At 47.7% G+C, this 20,715-nt stretch overlaps 5 protein-coding genes across 5 annotated transcripts; 3 read left to right on the forward strand and 2 right to left on the reverse strand.

Annotated features, from left to right (window-relative positions):
- Positions 1-5,672: 5,672 nt before the first annotated feature.
- LOC124301524 (chymotrypsin-2-like) lies at positions 5,673-7,201 on the forward strand. The gene is made up of 5 exons (XM_046756679.1): positions 5,673-5,873; positions 5,935-6,127; positions 6,195-6,300; positions 6,531-6,785; positions 6,897-7,201. Exons 1-5 carry the CDS (start codon positions 5,816-5,818, stop codon positions 7,161-7,163), a joined length of 879 nt encoding a protein of 292 aa, XP_046612635.1. The 5' UTR covers positions 5,673-5,815; the 3' UTR covers positions 7,164-7,201.
- A 218-nt stretch (positions 7,202-7,419) lies between these two features.
- Positions 7,420-9,032, forward strand: LOC124300892 (chymotrypsin-2-like). Its single transcript, XM_046755369.1, has 5 exons — positions 7,420-7,554; positions 7,626-7,818; positions 7,982-8,075; positions 8,132-8,395; positions 8,461-9,032. The coding sequence occupies exons 1-5, from the start codon at positions 7,497-7,499 to the stop codon at positions 8,653-8,655; spliced, it is 804 nt and encodes a 267-aa protein (XP_046611325.1). The 5' UTR covers positions 7,420-7,496; the 3' UTR covers positions 8,656-9,032.
- A 261-nt stretch (positions 9,033-9,293) lies between these two features.
- Positions 9,294-10,635, reverse strand: LOC124301526 (chymotrypsin-1-like). The gene is made up of 5 exons (XM_046756681.1): positions 10,500-10,635; positions 10,300-10,421; positions 10,058-10,234; positions 9,747-9,998; positions 9,294-9,655 (listed from the first exon to the last, which is right to left on the reverse strand). Exons 1-5 carry the CDS (start codon positions 10,564-10,566, stop codon positions 9,509-9,511), a joined length of 765 nt encoding a protein of 254 aa, XP_046612637.1. The 5' UTR covers positions 10,567-10,635; the 3' UTR covers positions 9,294-9,508.
- A 422-nt stretch (positions 10,636-11,057) lies between these two features.
- On the reverse strand, positions 11,058-12,441 carry LOC124301525 (chymotrypsin-1-like). Its single transcript, XM_046756680.1, has 5 exons — positions 12,271-12,441; positions 12,027-12,157; positions 11,711-11,887; positions 11,401-11,652; positions 11,058-11,322 (listed from the first exon to the last, which is right to left on the reverse strand). The coding sequence occupies exons 1-5, from the start codon at positions 12,338-12,340 to the stop codon at positions 11,170-11,172; spliced, it is 783 nt and encodes a 260-aa protein (XP_046612636.1). The 5' UTR covers positions 12,341-12,441; the 3' UTR covers positions 11,058-11,169.
- Positions 12,442-14,133: 1,692 nt separating this feature from the next.
- On the forward strand, positions 14,134-19,101 carry LOC124301519 (cAMP-dependent protein kinase catalytic subunit PRKX-like). The gene is made up of 5 exons (XM_046756674.1): positions 14,134-14,567; positions 16,774-16,936; positions 16,994-17,257; positions 17,371-17,701; positions 18,350-19,101. The coding sequence occupies exons 1-5, from the start codon at positions 14,324-14,326 to the stop codon at positions 18,494-18,496; spliced, it is 1,149 nt and encodes a 382-aa protein (XP_046612630.1). The 5' UTR covers positions 14,134-14,323; the 3' UTR covers positions 18,497-19,101.
- Positions 19,102-20,715: the final 1,614 nt, after the last annotated feature.

Raw genomic sequence — 20,715 nt, forward strand, 5'->3', positions numbered from 1 at the left:
TATCGTTCCGTGTCCCGTCGAGCAACCGCGACTAAGAGCTCTGTATCTTCTTCTCGTTCCTCTGTTAACTCCTCTCGCTCATTATCGAGCACGGATGGTAATCTCGGTGTAAGTATATCTTTTTTTCAACAATTACCCGTTAGCTTAGATCAGTAAATATTCGTCTAAATATATCCACCGACGAATTAAACGAGTTTCACACAGTTTGCTCCGTCTTCGTCGTTGTGTAACCGAAGCGCTACAAGTTACGATCACGTCAATTTCAATCCTTGAGAACGATCCGTTCTTCTCCACATTTTCTGCGCGGGCCCTGCAGCTATTCGTCGCAGGCAGCCCTTACAGTCATCATCCGAGACGGTTTTGCCAGCTAAATTCTAAGCGCTCCACTAACTTCGCGGGCACCGTACTCGGAGTCGCTGACCTCCAACCGAGCCGGGACTTAGCCGTGCGTGACCCCGTAGTTGCTCGGTATACGCGGGGCCCGACACCGAGGCTTCCATGAGCTATCCGTGAGGTCTCGCGGCGTGTAACCACCTCCTAGGTACACCGTCTGACAAAACGAAAAAGCAACAAACAAACAAAGAGAGAAGAGAACCGAGGAGGCAAATAAGATGAAAAAAAAAGCAAAAACGAACCTGAAAAAAATACATCCCAACTTTCTATCCGACCAACTCGCCACTGGCTATGGAATGACGCAACGACACTTTTGGCTTTGTCTTATTGCCGGGAGCCCAGCGCGACCGCGTAGTGTAAGATTAGTCGCGGTATAAAACTACCAAAACTTCAATTTCTTCGTAGGTGGCTCGAGTGTCGTGGGCTGTCGAATCTAGCTGTCCGGTGGATTGGTACACATTCGATAGTTTCCAAACACGGACAAATCCATCGGGCCGGTGAGCCCTTTTGTTGCCGATCACGGATTCCGTGAGAAAACTCCTCTGACCAACGGCGTACGTAGTGATTCATTCCATTGTTTGGTATTCCTGCAGGTTTTGCGTCGCTCGCTCTTCTGCGGCCGCTCGCGAGCACGGTTAGGTAATCCGGTAATCATTTGACGTGACGGTGTGTATTTAGATTTTTCTCTCTTCTCTATTACTCGATACCGTAGGTAACAATCGCTGCCGCCGCTGCAGTTCCCATCAACGCTGCTGGGCTTTCAAATCACGCTTCACTTATCATTACTTGTACTCGCGCCTTCCTCCCAACTGCAGCATTCTTGACCAACAGGTCTTACGAAACCCCGGCCAAACTACCCTTTTCATCTAGAACCGGTCCCTGCAACGTTATTTGCAAATCTCTTCATAATCCCACTTACCATTCCTTACTCAACAATGTCACGGTCGGTTAGATATGCGCTAGCTGTCCTTGAGCCCATGTCAAGTTCGCCTGCTGGCAACCGACGGTATGAAAATATCAAACCACCGAGTCAATCGGATCCTAGGAGAACCTAGACCATGCATCCCTGACCATGTCTCGGGTACCAGTTCGCTTCGATCCCAAGTTTCTACGAACGGTCCCCGCTAGCATGATATAGCTAGATGATGGTAGCATCATCACAGATAGACGTGGCGAATCTTCGAATCTCGGTCTCCGCGGTCTCCCAGAATGCAGTGGACGGTAGACGCAACTCGATGTTGCTCGACGTATGCCTTAAGGTTCCGACTTTTATTATGCCGAGAGTGTAGGTACGTGTGCGCAAAACGATGTACAACTTGGATGGTCGCGGTGCACCGAGCATACCTCTCCCCTGCTCGCGTGTCGAACCGTTCGCGTCTCCACGTGAAAAGTCACGCTCCGCTGCCCGCCGAGATATACCTACTATAATGGTATGTAGGTGTATGCAAGTGCCTGTGCGATACACCTACACCTGGTAACGCGGGGAGCACAACACACCAACCTACAGGTACCTACGTACATTGTATAGCGATAGGTACCACCAAAGGCGCGTGCGGCTCCTCTCCACGAAATATCACACGCCGCACCGTCTGCGGTCCATACCTGATCGGAAGACCATGGACGGACCTCGTCTTCTCTTCTCATTCAGTCAGCTTTGGGGTACTTAATGAATCCGATATCCACCCACCAGTCGAGGACTGCCAGTCAGTCCGCCGATTCCTGACTCCGAGTGAGTCACGGCTCACGGCTCTCGGTTCGCTGTTCCTTTCTCCCTCTCACTCGCCACCTCTCCTTTACCTTCTTCTCTGTTTTTTCACTCCCCCTCCCCCCCCCCCCCCCCCACCTCTTGGTAACGTTCTTTCTTTCTCCTTCTCTCTCTCTCTCTCTCTCTCCCTCTCTCTCTCTCTCTATCATTTCTGCCTGGCTGCCCGACTGTCCTGCGATCGCAGGTTGCCTCGAGTTAACCTGCGCCGGCTGCCTCCGTGCAGCTTTAGTAGGCTCACGTCACTGCCAGCAACCGGTTCGGTTCGGTTACCCGATCGGCTCTCTTCAGACTGTTGAGACCGACCCGACGTCGCACTATAAGAGTTTACTCGCGATTATACTCGTTACACAAGTCAATCGTATATACCGTCGTATAAAATATCCATCCACCTTCGTAAACTCGACGTATTTCGATTACTGGTTGGACAGTGTTTTTCATAAAACTCGTCGGCTTCACGTCATTCTTGATATTCATTCGACTTTTTTTCCGCCGATCAATCTAACGTCGCCAACACTCGGTCCAAATTCGACGTTCACGTTGCACTCGCGACGGTTACCGGCCAAACTCTTAACAGCAATAGTTATACCGTTACCAAGCGTATCTCGGTATCCACCTATGGCCATCGCTATCCTCGGTAACCATCTCTGACCAGTACCGAGACTCCATGAAGTGTCTTAGAGGTTGGAGTCCACGTTCACGGTTCACAGTGCAGCAAGGAATAGAGAAGAGAGCCCGGAGATTTGAAGCTTGGACTCTGTTAATGGCACTGGAAGAATTCACGGGGTATATTATAGAACGAGCCCGTGGAGTTCCCGTGTCATGTACAGCGTCCGGCCCAACTGTTCGTCTCGCGATGTTTGGAGGATGTCGATCAGGAGAGCCGGAGGAGTCAGACGAGTGCGTATATAATTCTGGAATCATAGAGAGCGATAATGAGATAGATGGCGGGTGATAGATAAGGACGTGATAAATATGGGAAGTAATCCTCGCGGAGGATTTTCGATTTATCGCGGTATAAGAACGCCGCTCGTCCCGCGACCTGCAGGGGAAGGGGTTTGGGAAATTAAACCGCGAAGGATACTCTAGGGTTGAACGACCCGCGCGCACACCGAAGGACCTTCTCTCTCGACTTGTACCTGTGTGGGTACGACATGTACGCGTCTACGTTACAAGGCAAGACGAAATGTTGGCAGCTTTCAAAGTCGCGCGGTGTGGGAACTGAGACAAATTATTGTCACGCTCGGCGCTGCGGTAATCAGAGATATAGACATATAGACGGAGGGAAGGAGAGAGAGAGAGAGAGAGTGAGAGATTGAGAGAGAGAGAGAGAGAGAGAGTGAGAGAGTGAGAGAGAGAGAGAGAGAGAGAGAAACAGAGAGATAGATAGAGACCGGGAGAGACACCTTGAACGAGAGAAAGAGAGAGGAGTGACAACGGATGGAATCGGGAACTTTAGAGCTGTGTTGCGCAATTTTTGTATGCGCGGAGAATCTCGCTTCGGAGGAGGACAGAGGATACGAAACTCGCGATGAGGAACGGAATTAGATGGTCGGCACCGATCTTCGAGTCACGGCTGCGGTATACTTGACAAAATCGCCACTCAGAGTTCTCGTTATGATCGTTGTACCTACAGACTTTTACGCGACGATTACGCGCCAAGGTTCAACGTTCCCTTCTTCGGAGAAACCACGTGCAGGTACACAACCGTGTCTGCAGCCTCTATGTGCTCATCCTCTCTTATTCTTATACCATCTCCTTCTTCACGTGAGCTTCTCACGCACCTCAGATTATATCTCACGGAATCATGCGGTGCCAGAGTCTCCTTTCTTCGTCGCACTCTCTTGAATACCGCCAGATAGAGAGAGAGAGAGGGAGAGGGAGAGGGAGAGAGAGAAACAGACGGAGAGAGGAAAACCGAGACAGCTTCTCCCGCGCGACCTGCAGAGAGAAGAGGAAGTTTCTCTCTCCGAACTCTGTATTAATTACATCCATAACCCAAGGCGTGACGAATGAAACGATTTATCAAATCTACTTACACTCACATCAATGATTATTGTAGGTGCCAATTGCCTCTGATTTTTTTCACCTTCGTAAGCAATCGTTTCGTTATGATTTTTCAGTCATACGACTCTGGTTGTGCACAAGGTTCGGTATAACTGCATACTGCTTGATATCGGTATTGAGTGATACAAGTTGCGATAGGTATAAAGGTACGTATTTGGGATCATGACTGACGACTGTTGAGAAAGATTGTTACCGAAAAAATGAAAAAAAGGACAAAAAGTAGAAAATAAAAACAAAAAAACCTCCAATGATTACAGGGCATCCGTCACGTTTCCGTGGGGAATCCTGGTCATCTGCACGGATGAACGCGGATAATGGAAAAGCGACGGGGACTCGGATGTTCGGGGTATTCGGGTAGCCGAAGCTGGTATCGCGGTTTCATTGTTCGTGGCCGTCAGGCCAGAAAGCCGCTTCCGGTCTGTAGTCAGGTTGCAGGCAAGTGCGTGGCTGGCGCTCGCTCTCCTACACATCCAGACCACCGGCTACACGCTTTTGCGTAAAACACCTGCACATGCCGCTCTGTTTCCCCCGCAACAGGCAGCCGGCCAAGACGGCAATCACGCTCTGCGGAACGACGGATTTTCGAATTTCGATATTTACGACGCGATTATATTGGACATAAAATTGTAACTCGATTCCATGCATTGCTAATTCGATTCTCATTCATGCGAAATTAAGGAGCAAGTACGGCCGACGCACAGTTTGAGAAAATTCATTACCGTCTCAGAAGCATCGAAGCTGCACGGTGCAGTTCCGTAATTGCTTCGGAATTTAATCGAGAGCACGAGGCCTGGTTTCAAGGGTCGTAAATGTCTTTAGTGAGATTAAATTGATTATTGAAAGTATACACGACACTTCCGCATTGCTGATCGACGGATACAATGTTTTCAGCCCTGTTCGCGAGACTTTTCGAATCCCATTCAATGCCCGACACAGCAGACAGTGAGAGAGGGAGAGAGAGAGAGAGAGGGAATTAACGACGCAATTCCCAGAACGGTATAAAAGCCGAGAATTATTGGATAGGCCGCAATTCAAGCCGGCGAAGACAATGCGGCGGGATTGCAGGGATTGCAGAAATGAGCTCTGACTCTGTAGCGAGCAATTGGAGCGCGGGAGAAACAGTTATGATGGCGGGGCAACGTACTTTCGTCATGATTCGACGGCGGCAGCTGGTGATAGCGAGCTAGCGATCAATTTTTCCATGTTAACCAGTGTGGGCTTCACAGGGGCACCGGAAACGCCGTTGCAAGCAGCGTTCCGGAAACGCCCGTGGGACCATCTCGCCAGCGGAACCGACATGGATGGTGGGAACCGAAATATTCCCGATGGCCTTGGCTTGCGGACGAGATGAGCGTAATCGTCGCGTGTAGTGATCCTTCATCCTCAGTCTGTCCCATGACGGATAGCCCCTGTCATCGGGGATAATGCGTCTGTAATCCTGAACCGATAATGAGATAAGATCGCGATTTTACGCCGTTTCGAATTAGCCGCGGAAGTCTATAAAGCAGCGGTGGCCAGATTTCCCTTTGGAAGTCCAAACTTGGGAGTGATCGTCGGCTAACTGATAAGTAGTCGGATCGATTTTTTCGAAACATGGCGCTGAGTCTCTTCCTTCTTGCCCTCTGCCTGCTTTCCGGATTCTCGGTTCAGGGTAAGAACCGTGTTTCGTAAACTTGTAGTCACTAAGCGAAATCAACGGTCCAATTTTCTAGCATCTATCTCCGGGAGAATCGTCGGTGGGGAAATTGCCGAAGTTAATGAATTCCCCTGGCATGTCTCGCTCAGGGTTCCCGGAGGTCACATTTGCTCAGGATCACTGGTCTCAGTTCAGCACGTTCTTACCGCCGCCCACTGCGTCAGCGGTATCAATATCACGGAGTTGAACGTCGTGGCTGGATCCAACAGGTGAAATAGTTCACCACCCTTTTTGAAATTCGTTTTTCATTAACGTTGTCGTTCACTTCTCCCGCAGCCTGGTAAGCGGCGGTGTGACACGTGGGGTTAGAACCATTTACATTCACTCTCAGTACTCCAGTCCTGAACCAGCCTATCATGTCCAGGACGTCGCTGTGCTCGTCGTAAGTCCTTTTCTCCTTTTATCGGTCATTTTGGATAATGGTCCTAAGAACCCGAGACTCCGAGGGTTAAAATGCCAACGGCTTCAAGCCTTTTCCCACTTCCTCACGATTAGTTGCGTTTCTGGCTTCCGTCCGTTGGTCTCATGGACCATGCATTAGTTCCCTCGCGGAAAATATACCAGTAATTTAACTCGACAGTACGAATACAAACACGTTTGACTTTGTTCCAGCTGAGTGAAGCGGTCGTGGAGTCGGAGTCCGTCCGGTCGATCGCCTTGGCGATAGAAGACGTTCCCGTGGGAGCGGTGGCAGTGACTTCAGGATGGGGAAGGACGTTGCCGGAAAGTGGTGTGCTGCCGACGGACCTGCAGAAGTTGAACACGACGATACTGAACCAGACCGTTTGTCAGACACAGTGGGGAAACACGTCGATAAACGTCGACCATCTCTGCGGGGCCCAAACGTCCAGTTCAGGCGTCTGTCACGTAAGTCTTCAGGTGGAAATACGATTGGCATAAAGTGATGAATTTGAGAAGTTTAACGAGATATGGAGTTACGTTACCACATGTAACGGCACTGTGCACGATGTCACGCAGGGTGACAGCGGCGGCGCTCTGGTCTACAACAACCAGGTCGTCGGCATCGTTTCCTGGGCGAATCCCTGCGGCTGGGGATATCCGGACGTCTACACGCGAGTTTATTATTACCTCTACTGGATCGGATGGTACGTTCACAACACGGAGCTCGAGACACCGACGGTTGAAGAGTCGACGAGCCACCAACCTTCGCTGAGAGATGCTAACCACGCGATGACGATATTCTTCGCGTGCTTCGCTGTCAGGAAATTTTTTTCTGCTCAATAGGGTGAAATAAATATAAATAAAGAATTATGTTTTTTAAATTTTCTTGAAAAGAATCGTTGATATTGTTTATTGTTTTGATACCTTGTTGACCATGAATGCGCCCGTGGCGGAATTCAAACCGTTGAGATACAGGTGAGGCCTTCTGGATTAGGTGAGGCCAATTAATCCTCCTCCGATTGTCAGATAAGATCTTAAAACTCTTCGGCGAAAACTTATAAATAAGAGAGTACGTCGCTGTAGACTCGCCAATGTCAAGAGCGGTTGATCGATCTGTGCCAATCGAATTCCACACCGTTCGTTCCAAGAATCTGCGTAGTCACGGGTGTCCGAAAAATGACGAGACTAGCGCTAGTGGTTCTCGTTCTCTTTTCACTGTCGAGCGGAACACGAGGTGAGTTGATAAGTGATTAAGGGATGATTCTAAGATTCTTTTCTACAACCCTCGAAATTCGATTTTCCCAGGGTGGAACCTGGAGCGAATCGTTGGCGGTGAGGCGGCAGCCGATGGTGAATTCCCGTGGCAAGTGTCCCTCAGGAATTCCGGTCGTCACTTTTGCGGGGGAAGCCTGATATCCCTGCAACACGTCCTGACCGCCGCGCACTGCATGGTGACCAAGGAGATCGACGCGATAACCGTGATAACGGGGACCACCAGGTGAGACCGAGACGATCTCGCAGATGTGCGCCGCTATTTTTGCCGTCAGTTTTGTGCAGTTGGCTTCGAGGCGTTGTCGTCATCGGATGACAGCTGCCGCCAATCGCGTTTGTACTGCTTCCAGGAATAATAACGCAGCGTGGTTATGCATATATATTTTCAGTTTGGCAAGCGGTGGCGAGACCCACGCGGTCAAGAATATAACGTGGCACTCTAGCTACGAAGCTCGGATTCCTATCGCTACGACGTCTCCGTCCTGACGGTAAGACACGCTGACGAACGTCTCGACGTCGTTGCACAGTACCAGTAATCGCAAACCTCTCAGCTCCAGGCCGCGATCACGGAGTCCGATGTCCAGCGGCCCATCGCCCTGGCCACCGAGGACCCACCCGTCGGTGCTGAGGCCGTTGTTTCGGGCTGGGGCCGAGTCCTCTATCCAAGCAGTTCGCTGCCCACCGCTCTCCAAAAGATGAGCCTGATGTTGATAAACACGACCGAGTGCCAGAGTTACTGGAGCTTGACGATCTACGACGACCACGTATGCGGGATCAAGGAGTACGGAGTCGACGTCTGCAACGTGAGTATAATGATTGGTACCTACGTCGAGTGTGCTGACTGCCATATCCACGTGCACGATTTCAGGGCGACAGTGGTAGTCCTCTCGTGTACAACGACCAAGTCGTCGGCATCGTCTCCTGGGGAAATCCCTGCGCTAACGGAGTCCCCGACGTCTATACGAGGGTCTACAGCTACCTCAGTTGGATCGGTGCCATCGTCTACAATACGGAAGTCGCGAAGGACCAGGAGACCGGGCTGCATTTTGACCTAGAGACGTAGGGTCGTGTTTTGATGATGGGCAAAGTCCGGCCCCGCCGTTATCAGCTTTTGATTTAATCCCAACGAAGGCATTTTAACCGATTCACATTTCGACTGTCTAGGTTCGCGTATTACGATAATGCGTATCTTCTAATTAGCGAACAACATCGGACCGCGGACAGCGACCGATATTGTCTGTTGTGTAACAAATTTTGAGGAAATAAATTATATACCTTTCCTCTTATCGCGCTCAATTCAGCGAGCATGAGAACTGTGTCAGAATTTGCTTACCGCAGGTTATTAACCAATCTTCAAGTTATTTTCTATTGCTGTATATGAATTAAATAAGCTCGGAATTAAATGTCCATCCATCATAAACGCAGACTTTTTTCATCCGATGACTTGAGTCGATTGTGATGACGATTATTCACGAGCAGACCTCGCGTTTCAACATCGATGATAAGCGGTTAATAGACGAATCATTGGGATTTTCTATTCAGTATTTCGCAATTTTGATATTAGGAGACCACTAAGAGTGACAACTGAAATTCGCTAATGTAATAAATCATCGAGATACCGTATAACAGACTGTCTCTGCAATAGGTATCTAATCGGTCTCGAACGGGACGGTCAATTTTATGTTACGGTAATCCATTAAATAGTCTTATACATGATATATTTACTATTATTGATGATAAACGATGATAGCACTCGCGGCGTATCTTTGCTTTGAGTACAATTTAAGTAGCTTGGTCTTCTGTTTCTTTTAACAATTTTGAAAATATTATAGTAGCTATGTTTGGTCTGGAACGATCTAAACCATTTTCGGTATCTCTCGAGCTTTCCCGAAGATTCAAGCACACGCGGCTGTCTATCACGCGTCGTTTATGTGCGCCTCGATCCAGTCGGCGTAGGACGAAACCCTCGTGTAAACGTCGGGATATCCGATGCCGCAGGGTCTCACCCAGGAAGTTATGCCGACGACGGCTCCGTCAACGACCAGAGCTCCACCGCTGTCACCCTTTGAATAGAAAGATCAGGACATTGAATCGAACCATCGGAAGAGCAGCTTCGACGATCGCGAATCGTGTTCGTTTTCATCGTGTACTTACACTGCAGACGCCTTGACCGTACTCGGACATGGCGCAGATGTGGTCGTCGTATATCGTCAGAGTGTGATAATCCTGGCAATCCTCGTTGGATAGAACGGTGAGGTTGAACTTTTGGAGGATCGTCGGAAGTGCGACTCCGGGATAAACCGTCCTTCCCCATCCGCTGGTGATAGCCGAGGTGTTTCCGGCGATCTGCGTCGTCCCGATGTTCACCGGGTACTGGGTCTCGGAAACCGTCGCTTCAGTGGCCAGCTGAGGATCAAAGACCGGTTAATTCTTCGCGAGAAAAACTACGAGCTGGTCCTTCTTACCGTGAGAATCGCTATGTCGTATCGCCAGGAGTATTCCGAACCCTCAACGTAGTTTTCGTGGTAGACGATGTGGGTAACTCCGTGGTATTGGCCGCCCCGAGCCAGGCTGATCGTCCCCGTGACGACGTTCACTTCATCGGCCGTTCGGGAATCGACGCAGTGAGCGGCGGTCAGTACCTGAAACGAAGTGGTTCGTTTCACAGGGCTCACATTTCAGATTGGGGAGAAAAATCAGGCCGAACCTTGGTCGTCGATATCAAAGCTCCTCCACAGAAATGACGACCCAACAGCCGTCGCAGGGAAACTTGCCACGGAAATTCACTGAGCACTGCCTCCGCGCCACCGACGATCCTGGTTTCGGGATCTGGAAAAGAATTCGGTAAGATTAACGCCGAAGTTTTGCATCGTCATTCGCTGAGCGAGAGCTCTGATTATATCCAACCATGGATTGCGGATGTCGAGACTCCGGCAACCAGGACGAGCAGGAAGAACGGCAGCTGAACACCCATTATCACGGCCGTTCGTCGAGAGGTTTTGGTATCGTGGGGTTGGTGTCTTGTTATATACCGTGATCGGAGTTCCTTGCAGACCGATAAGCCTGATAAGGGCTTATCGAGGATGTTGGGATACTGTCAGGGCACTTCAACCATCGCACACTCCAATCGTCAGCGGTAAGCAGATATCGGGGCGTTTTTCACTGCCTGAGTGTACTCAGACGGTTCGATTATACACGTGACCCGGTTTAATTTGAAAGACAGAATTAGGCCATCAAAGAGTAATCCAGTCGCTTGTCAAGCCCGTCTTCTGATCCTCAGACTTTTCAATGTTCAGCGTGTATAAAATACCGACGGTATTTTCCTGTGGGTATCATTTTTGGGAGTACAATAGGTACCCGGTGACTGTTTCAAGTAAATCGTGTATCATGCGGAGGACTCGGGTGGCCAATCGCACTGTCGTGGGGTTCACCTCTCGAGGAGAAAAGACTTGGAAATGCAGCGAATAAGAAGAAGAACAGGATAATTTTTTTTTTATAAAAAATGAGGCACTAGATATTTTTAAACAAATAGATAGATATTGTCAACGAATTTATACATTTAGTATATATATATAGCCTAGCCCTCGTCGTCAGCGGTGTTTTCTTCAATCCAATCGGCGTAAGAGGCGACCCTGGTGTAGACGTCCGGGTATCCGATTCCACATGGCATAACCCACGACGCGATGCCGACTACCTCGCCGTCAACGACAAGGGGGCCGCCGCTGTCACCCTGTTTCGAACAAGTTCGTAACTCAGTTTTCGTATCGACTTGTCGACGAATTAACGGTAGTACGCAATTAGTACTCACGCTGCAGACGCCCTGGCCGTACTCCGACATCGCGCAAATGTGGCTGTCGTATATAGTCAAGGTGTGATAGTTCTGGCAGTCCGAGTTGGAAAGCACCGTCAAATTGAACCTCTGCAGAGCGGTTGGAAGCGCGTAAGACGGGTAGAGGAAGATCCCCCATCCGCTTGCTACGGCCGGCGTATCGCCCGGTATGATCGTCGTGCTGACGGCGATCGGGGCCTGAGTTTCGGAGATTTCCGCCGGAGTGGCGAGCTGGAAAGGACTCTACGCATCAGAACCCCGTCATCTTAGATGACGGCAGTTCACTCACCGTTAGAATGGCCACGTCGTACTGCCAAGAGTAGACCGATCCATCGAGGTAGTTCTCGTGGTAAACGATCTTCGAGACCGCGTGATACTCGCCACCTTCCGCCAGGCTAAGACTGCCGGTTACAACGTGGACGTCGGTAGCGTCGTAAGAATCGACGCAGTGAGCCGCCGTCAGCACCTGAATAAAGGATATAATGTAAACGTTGACGAAAAGATGCGTTAGTGGACGTATAAGACATTTGTCGACGATGTCGGTATCGAGATCTGTACGAAGAAACGACCTTGTATGCCTGCTCGCGTTGCGCGGTTTTTCTTACCTTGGTCGTCGATATTAAGGATCCGCCGCAAAAGTGCTGCCCGAGATTCCTCCGCAGGGAAACCTGCCAGGGCAACTCGCTGACGGATGCTGCCTCACCACCGACGACTCTTCCGTCAGGCACTGCGGCTCCTGCGACAAAAACATCTTCGTCAATGCAGTTTTTTTATTTTTTAATTTTTTTTTTTTTTTTTTAAACCGAATCATCGAGCGTCTCACTGTCACTGATTATGCCGCGTTATTACCATTGACGGTGGTGGAGAATAAAACTCCGAGGAAGAGAAGCGGCACCAGGTACATTGGCGATGGACGCATGACTGTGTACGTCCGAAGGTTTTTTGGTATCTGATTAAGCGGCTTCGCCTTCGTACATTATAGATATGTACATCGTAATCGCAATTTGAGTTACAGAATCGCGATATAACGTCAGTACCCAACTGATAAGACGAGGAACGAAATATGGTTCGGCTGTCACACAGCGGACAATTATTATTGATTGTATAGATCTCGAGCGATGTCGGGATTATGTTCATTGCGTGAAAATGTAGAGCCGAGGAAGCTCTATTTTGATTTACTACCTGCAGGCCTGCATCGAGTAATCAAATTCGAACCTTTCGAGCTGAGACGGGTGTTTTGCCAATTCTCGGGTGGTTAGCGCATGTTGTTTTGGTATACGGAGTAATAATTTATTTTTGTCGGAAACATGCAAGCACCGGCTTGATCGCGGCTTCTAGTTACGCTTTATACATAGGCCACGCGTCATATTTAGAGGAAGCTATAATTTTTCGCCAATCGCAAATATAGCTTCACATACTATCATCAGCGGCCTGAGAGGCCTCAAAAACAGGGGATAGATGAAAAAATCACACTACTCTAGACGTGATAACGTCTTGACCCAGATCGAACTTTATCTCACGGAAGCAAACCGGCGTCAAGAGTCAGACGGCGACTGAAGTAGGCATCGCGTGATGCGGTTTCGCAACGTTTCAAAAGTGGCGGTTAAAAACGTCCGAAGATAAAATTTCGCGCGGGTGGCCCATGGAATAAATCAACCATCCGACACTCCGGCTTTAGAGTTATGGACTCTGCGTTTAATGGGGAATATAAAAAAATCTGTTAATCGTTAATGCGTTAACGCGTGCGGTCCAGATGTTTCTCCGATCGAAGGTGACTCACGAAGTGAGCTCTGGCTGCTTCTGATAGCCGCTCGCCAAACAAACAGATAATAACGCCTGATCAATATCTGCGGATTCTTCTGGAAATTCGTGTATTCAGCGAATTTTTATCACTGGAAGATGAATCCACAACGATAACAATATTTTCGTAGTTGCGAATTCTAGGACATTTCAAAACTGATGGACTTTGTTTATTCCTGAGTTATTCTTAGCTCTCACCACGCTTCTGGGATGATTCCCATAAGTAACGGTACAAAATCGTCGACGTTGTTCATACCGTTTCTTCCCTAGACTTCTGGAGTCAAGTATTTATATATAGACGAAAGATTCATCGGTTGGGTAGGCGGTGCTCTCTGCGTGCACCTAATTTTTAGAAATTTCAATTTACTCTCCGGTTGAATCAGTATTCCATAATTGTGAACCGTGATCATCCGCGAGTCTAGGATCCCAGCTTCCATATCGTCGGACGATTGCTAGGACGGGGCAGTCTATTGATAGACGTGACTAACTTGGCCTGTACGTCTTTCGGATACGCGATTCAAAAAACTCCCAATGGCTAGTCGATTCCCGAATTTTGACGAGCTTTCAAGGTGCAACGGAACGTGAAAAAGACCAGACCCTTCGTCGCTTGGATCGGCAGACGTTGCGGGGAAGCCTGAACGCGTCGTTGTTCTTTTTCTTAAAATTCGTCGAACAGCTTCCACCTCGTTTGTCCCTGTCGGCGGGTTTCGGGGCAAGTCCAGGAAGTGCAGACGGATCGAGCAGCCAGAGCGGTCTCTCGGTTCGTGTAAGACGCGCTGGTGGTACTTGGACTGTTTGGCTTATTTCGGATTTGGCGATTGGCCAGCTGCATGAGGCGGCGAGCCACTTTCCTGACTCCTTCCCTCCCCCCTCCCCGTAGACTCGGCAGACTGCTGCTGCTCCCCGTCTCCAGAATCTCGATGCCTCGTACCCGACTCCCGGTGGAAGCCGCTCGGCAACTTTCTTCGCGCCGTCAGGCTGGCTGACAGTTTCACCCACCGCCGTTGGGCCCAGTTCGCCTCCATCCAGCCTCAGCAAAAGTGTCCGCGCCTCTCCGTTTCAAAGTCTCGCGGATCGAATCTCCGGGATCAGTGAAGCTTGGATGCCAGTCGCCCGGTGCATTCCCGCAGGACGATCGTCCTGCTGGACGGCCCCCGAAGTCCTGCAGTCCGCGTCCTGCGCCTCGAACAGCGCCGAGGCCGAGCTGGCCGATTACATGGTACAGAAATTCGGGGAGGATAAACGGGACGCCATGTCCGGCGAGGCCTGCACCTCCGAGGACGAAAGCTCCCAGGACGACCAAGTGCAGTACGACGTCGACGACCTGGAGATGGTCAAGACGATCGGTGAGTCCGTCCTATGCGAGTTTCCTTTTACGGCTTTTTCTCGCTTTGGTTACGCTTTCGTGTCGCCTTATCGTCCGGCTTGACGGGTTAACTGATCTCCGAGGAGGAGGAGGAGGAGGAGGAGGAGGAGAGGAGAGAATCGAGAAAGCAAGTGGTGAGCAAGTGGGCCACTGGAGAGACGTGCGTGAGGCCACTGCGTTATATTTAACTCGGTTAATAGTAAGGCTTATATACGATACGAACGGAGGATTTTGATTGATAGCGGAACGCGCGGTTTGATCATCTTCATTTTTTCCTACCCTTTTTTCGCCAAATTACACTAATCACCTCGTCGCCTGATCCGCGTGTACCTACACGAAACCAGAGTGCAAATATTTATAACGATGGTAGGTAGTCTGTACACGCACCTGTTATGCATGTGTGTGTATTTGTGTATAAACAAAAACAGTGAAACCCCCGATCTCACTGTTTGCCAACACCTTTCAATCAAACTTACTTTGTTTCGTTTCTTTCATTTATTCGGACTCTAACATCATCTTTCCCCTCTACTTCTGTCCCCTTTTTTTCCTTTTCAGAAAGTTATATGACCGCTGGTGTTCACTTATACTTACAACGACTTATGTACTCAACGAAATAGACGATTCAGTAACTGTGTTGCGCACTTCGTGAGGTATAATACATTATCATTATTGGGCAAAGTATCACCGCGCGTAATTAAGTACGCAAGTTGATTTCTCAACGTCGCCGCGTCGTTAAAAAGTTAGGATATAAAATGCGGGCAATTGTAGATTCGGAACTTGCAGAGCTATGGGTCGTCGGAAGAATTTTCCGATTAAAATTTATTCAATCACTATTACCTAGTCGTGATACGCAAAGTATTCACGCCGTTTAGTTAAATTTACTACCGACAGGTGTAGAATTTAATTGGCGTCTGTGTTTTCCCGTAGGAGATGTATCGCGCGGCAATTTTTATTGAATTTTTCAAGCTATCCTGCAGTGACTTGATCAAGATTTTCCAAACGTAAGCTTGAATAATATTTCTACAGAAGCATAAACCAGAATTACTGCAGTACGATCTTAGTTAATTCGATACAAAATCGCATAGATCGTGCACAACAAGTCCACGATCAATTATGAAATCGAATTCCGCGGATCTATAAACGATCGTACGTTTCTAAAATCCCACGTCGGTGCGAAGTCGTGTATTTTCGCAATCGCGCAGGTGCACAGCTGTAACAACGATGGACGAAAAAAGCATAATTCTGAATCACGAGGTGTAAATCAATCGAATCCTTTGAAGATCGAAAACACGGAGCGTAGAGACGATCGAAATTCGCCCGGGCGAATCCGGCGCGAGGAGAGTGGAAAAGTGTGTAGCGAATTTATCATTTGGTCTGAAAATTGATCGCCTGTTTCTCTCGGAGTCCGCGTGTTACATCAAGCCCCTAAATATCCCGTCGTGCCGAATCTCTGACAGGTGACAAACGTCTTCGTCTCAAATGACGCACAGACGCCCCCGGACTCTAGGAAGACGTCTGCGGCTGGGACACCTGTCGCACAAACTGATCCTCATCATCCGCCTTGGGCTTGGTGGACGGAATTAGGAATCGGGTATGAACGTCGTAGATCGTGCAGGAATATGTTTATATCGTACACGTCGGGGGATAATATGCCTTTTTGAAATAGGCACGTCTGCGTAAATGGGAAAGAAAAAAGGCACGGAGCTTAGTTTTTGGCCGATTAGCCTTTCAACTTGGTTGGATATTTATTTATGCTAATGCTTCTCTGTTTATCGAGCGTTTTTATCGGTGCTCGGGATTGAATGAGATGTCGAACCGCAACGTCTGATACCGTATATTCTCAGTTGGTGTTATATAATTTGCCGAAAATATATCATTGCCAAAAGCGAGCAAACGCGTTCACCAGGATATCGCCGGATCAGCCATCAACTAGACAAAACACGTATAACTACGCCAGTCTTGAGGCTGCCAAAAGTTTTCGGTATTTATAACACCCGTCGACACCGCGTAGGACTGACCCGACAGTCGCAGAGGATTTACTGGAAATTGCAAATTAACAGAACAGAGCCAACTGACGTCAACACTCGATGAAAATTGCCCATTAGCTGCAATCCTTTCTTCGCTTATACCGTTCGGTTCGGAAGCACTTTCAGAAATCGTCCTTCAACAGTTTTTCGCCCTTTCAGGCACCGGGACCTTCGGTCGAGTCGTGCTGTGCAGACATCAGGGAAGACCGCTGGCCCTGAAGGTACTGGCAATGGTGGACGTTATCAGACTGAAGCAGGTCGAGCACGTCAGGAACGAAATCTCGGTGTTAAAGGAGGTGAAACACCCGTTCGTGGTGAACATGTGAGTGTGGGTTTTGACCTAGATTTTAGACCAAGTCATCAATCCCTCAAATTTCAGGCTCTGGAGCGGAAGGGACGAGGCGAGGGTCTACATGGTGCTGGAGTTCGTTGCCGGGGGTGAGCTTTTCTCGTACCTGAGATCGGCGGGCCGGTTTCCAGGACCGACGAGTTGCTTCTACGCGGCGGAGATAGTCTGCGCCCTCGAGTACCTCCACGCGAAGCACATCGTCTACAGGGACCTGAAGCCGGAGAATCTGCTGCTGGACGGGCAGGGTCATCTCAAGATCACGGACTTCGGGTTCTCGAAGAAGCTGACGGACAGGTGAATCGACTTTACTTTGGTATATAATCATTGGGTAGTGGGTGAAGAGGTATGACAGGTGTGAGAGGATCGACTGTTCGCTACTTACACACCCTGTTGAACTCGATCTTCAGGACGTGGACGCTCTGCGGAACCCCGGAGTACCTCGCCCCTGAGATAATCCAGAGCAAGGGACACAACAAGGCCGTTGACTGGTGGGCCCTCGGTGTTCTGATATACGAAATGCTCGCCGGGTTCCCGCCCTTCTTCGACGACAACCCTTTCGGTATTTACGAGAAGATACTCGGCGGCCGCATCGAGTGGCCCAAGCACATGGACCCCATAGCCAAGGACCTCGTCAAGAAGTTACTCGTAGCCGACAGGACCAAGAGGCTCGGTAACATGCGACAGGGCGCCGAAGACGTCAAGCGACATCGCTGGTTCAAGCTCGTCGAGTGGCCACTGGTAATTCGGCGGTTACTTGTTCAATAAAAATTTTCGGATTTCGTACGACCTGTCAAACTCTGTTAAACACAAACAGAAACCCAGACTGCACAAAACTTAAACTCGTCATTAAGACGTCTGCAGGATGTCTTATGCGCCATTTTCTTACGCTTAAAAGATATCTTTATGCCTAAAAGATGTCCTTGGGGCCTTATAGAGGTCAGAAAATGGAGCACAAGACATCCTTCAGAGGTATTTTTCACGACTTTGAGTTACGTGCTGTCTGGGAATCCGTCAATCAAGGCTTACTAACTAACCTTTGAAAAGTTTTTAAATAAATTGCTTTGTAATGTCTGTAAGCTGAGGGTTGTCGAGAAATTGTTTGTACCGACTTGCGGTTACAGCTAGACGAGAAAAAAATTTTACGTGCCCGTTCTTTTCTCTTGTATGGAGGGCTTTTCGTACTTCGGTCGTATAAACAAATTCCATGAACTGATCCTCTTTGACTTCTCATCCTCCTCGCGCCAATCTCGTTTATTGCTATCCCCAGTCGGATTTGACTTGTTAGTAAATTCGGGACAAGGGTGTCTTCATCATCGTATGTTCCAGGATATTTTATCTCGCTTATCCCGTGCGCACAAATTTAATTGATCGTTTCTGTTGTTCAAGGTGCCGAAGCGGGCCCTCCAGCCACCGATAAGGCCCAGAATCAAGACCCCCTGCGATCCAAGCTGTTTCGACGACTATCCGGAAACGGACTGGCGATCACAGCCTCCCTTGCCCCCGGATCAGCTGGCCTTGTTTCAAGATTTTTGACCCTAGCTAATTCGTTATAAGGGAAAGCCAACGAGGCTGTACATATAACAATAGCTTAGATCAAATGATGCTACAAAGAAATAAGGAAAAGATTCTGCTCCTTCTAAGCAATCGGCAAACTATTAATACGATTGTCACTATTACTTTTTATACAAATTTGCACAAATAGCAACGAATTTAATGCTTATTCAATTATTTTATACAGGCATTAGTCATAAATTGCGCAAGAATCATTCATGTCTGCGGCTTGAATTAATAATTCGATATCGATATGTATATATTATAGTTTTGTAAATAGATTACTCGATAGATAGTGTCGTTACTGTTATTTTTGATAATACAACAGTTTTTTTTTTTTTTTTTTTTCAAGGTAAATACTGCACTACTTCAATAATTTCTTACAATTTATTTTAGATTGTTGAAGCGCGTGCCTGCGCCTGCGTAGTATAATAGTACATATAATACTACTGCATTTTTTTGTAAATAATTAGAAAAAACATATACAATATATGTGATTATTTAATATTGTATAAAGGTGAACTTAGCGAGAGCAGCAAAGAAAAGTGAGGAAAAAGAAATGAGAGGAATAAAAAGAAAAAAATATACACACGTAATACGCGAAATAGTTATTATAATATTAAGTCACAGCTAAAAATTCCTCAACAAGGTTCAACACAATATATTACAATTAAAAACCAAAATTATTAATCGATATTGAAGCAGGCATACAATACACCTCAATCTGTGTTATTTAAGAAAATTTTCAGCCAACGGTTGTATTTGTTGCATCAAGAAAAAACGAGAAGTGAAAACCGTTCATTTGACTGTAGAATATCATATTTTCAATGCAGTTAATTCGCGGTTCGAGATTCGCCGATGTTGACGCGCCTAGGCCACTGATCTTGCCGGTCGGACAAAACTGACAATGAGCGCGCCCACTTCACTGATTCCTCCCTCCTCTTACCTACAACCCTAGGCTACTGATTTTGCTGCGGCTGATACTGACGCGCCTAGACTACTGATTCTGCCGGGCGGCCGATAAGACTGTCGGAGCGTGCCTGCTTCACTGATTTCTCGTCCTGCCTCTACACCCCTAGGCTACTGATTTTTCTGCGGCTGACACTGACGCATCTACGCTACTGATTCTACCGGTCGGCCGGCTAGACTGTGAAGCGCGCCTACTTCACTGATTCCGTGTCCGACCTCTACGCCCCTAGGCTACTGATTTTCCTGCGGCTGATACTGACGCGTCTAGACTACTGATTCTGCAATCTTCAATGCATGGTGAAAAGAGGGAGCAGTTTTATATCAATTACTCGATAATTCACGGTCGTTATGTATTCGCAAGGTAGAAATTGTGTGATCTCAATTAAATTTCTTGATCAATCGATGGTAAACGATCGATCGATAGATTACCGTTAGATTTCTCAGCTAATACCCGGAGTTTTTTAATTTCTGACAATTAGTTGTCCCGATTGATCATAAATGTACGGAATTAATGTTTTGGATGCGTATTCTGAGAAACGGTACAACTGTGGGTATCACAGTACTGAATTAACCTATCACTTATTTATTTGTTGTAAATCAGCATATAATAGTGTGGTTATTGGAATTTCGGTTAAAAATCGGTAAATAGCCAAGTACAATTAAATGCTTTGTACCTGCGAATAACAGCTGCGCTGTTTTGCTTCCTTGTCTTTCTTTACCATTTTTCCGGGCACCTCGGATAATCCCATCCTATTATTGGAAAAGTTGTGTAAAAATACAGCACGATGATCACCTCGATGCCTTCTGATATCTATAGACATCATCGTATAATACTTGAGGCAGTGGTAGAGTAGCAACGTATCCGAGCCGGTAAACAGCATCTATTTTGAGCCAGGAATATGCGGGAAGACCCATACATACATATCATACTTATATACCTACCAATTATGTGTATATAGATATACATACAATGTGTATATTTGTGACATTTTATCTCTAGGTTTTCTTTCTGTTTTTTTGTGTCATTGTTATTTTCGTTGTATTGTGATCAAATTGTAAAAAAATTCATTGAACATACGTGAAATCTTGATTGAAAAATTACAGAGCGATCAAGGATTATAATCAATCTGATGAAAATTGCGGGAATAAAATCGGTTTATACAGGGAAAAAAATTAATTTTACGGAACACGTGTTAAACATATATGTGATATGTAAATATATGATGTAATGA

The sequence above is a fragment of the Neodiprion virginianus genome, chromosome 3 (assembly GCF_021901495.1).
Source record: "Neodiprion virginianus isolate iyNeoVirg1 chromosome 3, iyNeoVirg1.1, whole genome shotgun sequence".
In the NCBI taxonomy this organism is placed as follows: Eukaryota; Metazoa; Arthropoda; class Insecta; order Hymenoptera; family Diprionidae; genus Neodiprion; species Neodiprion virginianus.